We start from the raw sequence: 4,865 nt of genomic DNA on the forward strand, positions 1-4,865 counted from the left end.
GGCAGCCTGGGGGGCCAGGCAGGCTGGGGGGCCTGGCAGGCTGGGGGGCCGCAGACTGGAGCCAGGCTGGGTCTGAGGACTGCTCGGCAGGAAGGTAAGGCAGCCTGGGGCCCAGATGGTGCCCCCGGGACTCCGTGTGCATGTGTGAATGTGAATGTAAGGGAGTCTGGAAAGTTCTGGGGCAAAGACCTGGTGGGTGGGCACAGAGTGAGAGGGCATGGATGTGACACCCTCCCAGGGACACTGATTTAACTCCGGGGGCTCCGGTCTCACCTGCTTGGGAAAGAAGGCTGGCTGCCAGGGACTCTGACGGCTGGGAGCAGGTCCTGCCTGCCAGAGGGGCATTCTGCCAGCCAGTGTCCCGGGCTGTGCCACCCAGGTGGCCTTGGGAAAGGCCGGAGGGACAGAGGAGCGGAATCAGCAGATGACCTTTTTCTTAACTCACGCCTGCAGCAGGTGAGGAGAAGTCAGGCTTGCTGGCCCTGAACCCAAGCCCCAGGTCTCACTGCATTGCCCCGCATCAGGAGGGGCCCGGGGCTCCCACCTCGGCCCGGTGGTTGCCACATGTGGTGAGAGCCATGAGCCCCTAGGCCAAGGTCTCAACTTGGCTCCAGACCTCAGTCTGGGTGGCCTGTGCCCTTACGGTCATCTGGGCTTGATAAGGCTGTTGGCAATTTGGGGCTCAGCCATATGACTGATGTCTATTGTCCTTCTGTGGACTGTTAGTATAATACTGGGCTGGAGGACCCTGGGGATTGAGCCAAGAGCATTTGGCGCCTAAGGACAACTGGCAATTAGTAGGAAATGCTCATAACCATAACCATCATCGTCATCTAATAAAGAAAGTATGGCACAGTGTTAAGGGCTCAGATGCCAAAGTACACTGCCTGAGTTTAGATCCTGGCCTTGCCATTTCCAGCTGTGTGACCTTGGGGAGGTTACCTGACCTCTCTGGGCCTCAGTTTCATTCTCTATACAAGGAAGCTAGTAGGTGAACTTACCTCAGGGTTATTGTAATGATTATCCAAGATGTTATATAAGGTCGTTGGCCCAGTGCCCGGCTGGCAGTGGACCCCACATAACAATTAACTATTATTACATGTCAGGTGTGGAGTTGACGCCTTTACCTTCTGGCCTCACTTCACCCTCACAGTGACTCTGTGAGTCACAAGCTCTTCTCCTAGTTCGTTGTGTGGTGAGTTCATTCTCACTTCTCAGGTCGCTGTGTTAATGGCCACTTCCTGCAAAAGGCCTTTCCTGACCTTTCTATCCAAAGCAGGTCCCCTTAGTCTTCTCTTTAAGACTTCTATATGTGTGTTTCCTCTTAGTGACTTTCACCATTCCTGATTATTTTGTTCGTCTATACAGTTATTTGTTGAGTACGGGTCTCCCCCATCAGCTTCAAGAGTAGATATCTGTCCTGCTCACTAGGTGTCCCCAGTTCCTAGGTCAGGGCCTGCAGCATAGACTTGCTAGAGTAAGGGTTAGCACACCCACGTTGTTAGAAGGCCGCAGTGAGATACTGCCTCCAGGGACTCCGCTGACATGTGGCATATACTAGGGACTCCACAAAGGGAGGCTATTACTATTGTTAATCACATCATAACCTGCGAGTTGGGGACTGTTATTATTCCCATTTTACAGAGTGGAATGTGGCTCAGAGAAGTTGAGACACTTGTTTGGGTCACGCAGCTAGGAAGACAGAGCTGGTGTCTAACTCTGGTCTCTGACCGCAAAGCCCAGAGCCAGGCTGAGGCCCAGGCTGAGGTACTGGGTTTGGGTGACCCACGGGACCCTCTCCCTCAATGCCATGCCCAGTTCGAGAAGGGCCCCTGGCGGAACTGGGTGGCGTGGCTCAGACTCTGCCCTGCCCGGGGAATCCCAGGGCCATCCCAGCAAGGCCCCAGGTCAAATCCAGGGGCAGGAGCCCTGAACTCTCTGGCGGGGCAGGGGCTCAGGTGACCAAGGAAGTGTGTGTGGGCGAGAATCCCGGGGCAGTGGAAGGTGGGCCAGGCTGCAGCGCTCCTCCTACCGGCAAATAGTGGAACTGCAGGCGTTGGCCCAATGCTTTTCTGCCCCAGAGTGAAAAAGAAGGGTTGCTTTTGCACCTTCAAAAGACCCCTCTATTTCCCTCCTCTTCCCATTTTGTCCCTTTCTGTTTCTCGCCTGTTCCCACTGGTTCATTCACTAACTGTGCCTTTGCTTAAAACCTCCCGATGTCTTCCCACCTCCAGTAGAGTTAGAATATTCCAGTTCCTCTCTTTGGTCCAGGAAGCCCTTCCAGAATTCCCTGCCTGCTCTCCTTGCTCACCTCCTCCGCCCAATCCCTTCTCCCTGCACCAGCATGACCCCAAGTTCATTTCTCTCTCAAGGTGCTTCCACGTGCTGTTCCCTCTGCAGGAATGCTTTTCCTTGCGCTCCCTATCATCACCTCTCCAACACCCCCTTGGAGAACTTGCAGATCGAAAGGGAATTCAAAGTCCTCTCAACCAACCCAAACACGCAGGTCCCATTTGCATCCTGGTTCAAACTGTTAGGATCCCCAAATCACTGCCAGCAAAGCCAACCATTTATCCAACTTAATGAGAGGGATGGGAAGGTGAGCAATGACCAGATATTTGATGATATTCAGAGACGATTATTAACATTTTCAGAAGTGACAATGGCATTGTGATGATGTTTTATAAAAAATTAGCATCGTTGAGGTAGAATTTCCATAAAATCAAAATCACCCCACTTTGAGTTATAATTCACTGGGGTTTGCACAAATGTGTACAGTTGTGACACCATGCGGCTACATCATTTGAAAAGAGTTTTTTACTCTTACCGATATGTGCTGAAGTATTTCCCCATGAAATAATACAGGAAGAAAATATAATAATCATAATAGGGGTGCTAGGGTTGGTTAAGTGTGGACTCTTGATTTCAGCTCAGGTCCTGATCTCATGGTTCATGGATTCAAGCCCGTTTCTGGCCACCACTGGCAGTGAGGAGCCTGGTGGGCGGAGCCTGGTGGGTGGAGCCTGTTGGGGCGGGGCCTGGTGGGGGCGGAGCCTGGTGGGCGGAGCCTGGTGGGGCGGAGTCTGGTGGGCGGAGCCTGGTGGGGCGGGGCCTACTCAGGCAGAGCCTGCTTGAAGGGAGCCTACTTTGGATTCTCACTATCTCCTCTCTGTCTGCCCCTCCCATGCTCACACTTTCTCTCTCTCTCTCAAAATATCCTTTAAAATAATAATAATAAACAAGGGGGGAAAATAATAATACAGGAAGAAGGGTGGGTGCAGGTATGGGTGAAACAAGGCAGGCCATGTGTGCTTGCTAAAGCTGAGTGATGGGCTGCATAAGAGCTTCATTATACAGTTCTTGATATTTGGCTATGTTCAAATGTTCCAAAATAGAAGTTTTAAAAAAGTTTTTTTCTCTCCTGATAGATTGTTTCTGACTGTGTTTGCTAAAATACCACCCCCTGCCTGTCACCCCTATTTGGGTGAACTTTTGTGATCCTCTCTCCCCAACTAGAATGTGAGCTCTGGCAAAGGAGGGGCTGCTTCAGACATGGGCACCCCTGGGTCCCCAAACCTGGAATTGCCTGGCACACAACAGGTGCTCAACAAAAGGGTTTTTTGCAGGCGTGCTTGAATGAATGAATGAATGAATGAATGAATGAATCTTGTTCATCCATCACCACGTACTGGCCACGTTCTATATCCCCAGCCCAGTGGGCAGCCCCAGTTACAGAATGAAAGGGTCCCTGGTCCAAACCTTTTGGTCCAGACGCGGCAACTGAGAAGATAGTTGCCTGGAGTCTCACAGCCTGGCAGCCAGATAGGGCTACGGAGCCTGGCTGAGGCTCTTTTCCGTCTACCCCTCCCCTGCCCTGGTGAAGGGGACTCGTGCTGGAGCAGCCTGGGCTATGACAGTCACGTTCTTCCGCAGGCTATCGGAATGGAGAGCTCCCTGACTGAGTGTGCTAAGGGTGAGCACTTCCACACGGTCACTCCTCTGCTGGAGAGCTGGGCACTATCCCAGGTGGCAGGCACGACTGTGTTCCTCAAGTGTGAGAACGTGCAGCCTGCCGGCTCCTTCGAGATCCGGGGCATTGGGCATTTCTGCCAGGAGGTGAGGTGTGGGCAGGGGAGGAGATGTGAGATATTACGGGAAGGAGGAGGAGGGGATGGATGCAGGCTGGATGGGGGCAAAGGCAGCGGAGGAGAAGCGGGCTTGTACAGATGGGAGGGGCAGGCGGAGGGGTGAGGAGTGGGCTGGGGGCGGTCTAACCCCATCCCACACAGGCTCTGTGACATCTGCTCGGGTCAGCCCCTAAACCCATTCCTTCTCTTCCCAGGTGGTCAAGAAGGGATGCAGACATTTGGTGTGCTCCTCAGGTGAGGCTCAGGGCTGGGTGCTCAGCACTGGGTGTGGGGGAGGAAGAGCTGGCTGGAGCAGCTGTAGATGTCCAGGGATCAGCCTCCTCTTAAAGATCCAGCCTCATCAAGGTCATGGTCAAATGGCCACGTCTATTGCTTCCACAGGGGGCAACGCAGGCATTGCTGCTGCTTATGCGGCTCGGAAGCTGGGCGTCCCTGCCACCATTGTGCTCCCTGAGGGCACCTCCCAGCATGTGGTGAGGAGGCTGCAGGGGGAGGGGGCTGAAGTTCAGCTGGCTGGAAAGGTAAGGACCCCAGGAAGGAGAAGCTGGGTGGAGTGGGCTGCTTCCCTTTACCCTCACCTCACCCACACACATTTTTTTAAATTTTTTTTTTCTAGGAGAGAGAGAGAGACAGCGTGAGCAGGGGAGGGTCAGAGAGAGAGGGAGTCACAGACTGAAACAGGCTCCAGGCTCTGAGCTGGCAGTCAGCACAGAGCCC

The 4,865-nt window shown here is 53.5% G+C and overlaps 1 protein-coding gene across 1 annotated transcript in view; it reads left to right on the forward strand.

The window, feature by feature from the left end:
- Positions 1-55: 55 nt before the first annotated feature.
- The window catches only part of SDSL (serine dehydratase like), a 19,885-nt gene continuing 15,075 nt past the window's right edge, over positions 56-4,865 (forward strand). Inside the window, exons 1-4 of the mRNA XM_077745645.1 lie at positions 56-94; positions 3,934-4,116; positions 4,343-4,382; positions 4,530-4,669. Of these exons, the coding sequence (XP_077601771.1) occupies positions 3,943-4,116; positions 4,343-4,382; positions 4,530-4,669 (354 nt within the window). The 5' untranslated portion in view covers positions 56-94; positions 3,934-3,942. The remainder of the gene's footprint in view (positions 95-3,933; positions 4,117-4,342; positions 4,383-4,529; positions 4,670-4,865) is intronic.

The sequence above is a fragment of the Crocuta crocuta genome, unplaced genomic scaffold, assembly GCF_008692635.1.
Source record: "Crocuta crocuta isolate KB4526 unplaced genomic scaffold, BGI_CrCroc_1.0 scaffold692, whole genome shotgun sequence".
In the NCBI taxonomy this organism is placed as follows: domain Eukaryota; kingdom Metazoa; phylum Chordata; class Mammalia; order Carnivora; family Hyaenidae; genus Crocuta; species Crocuta crocuta.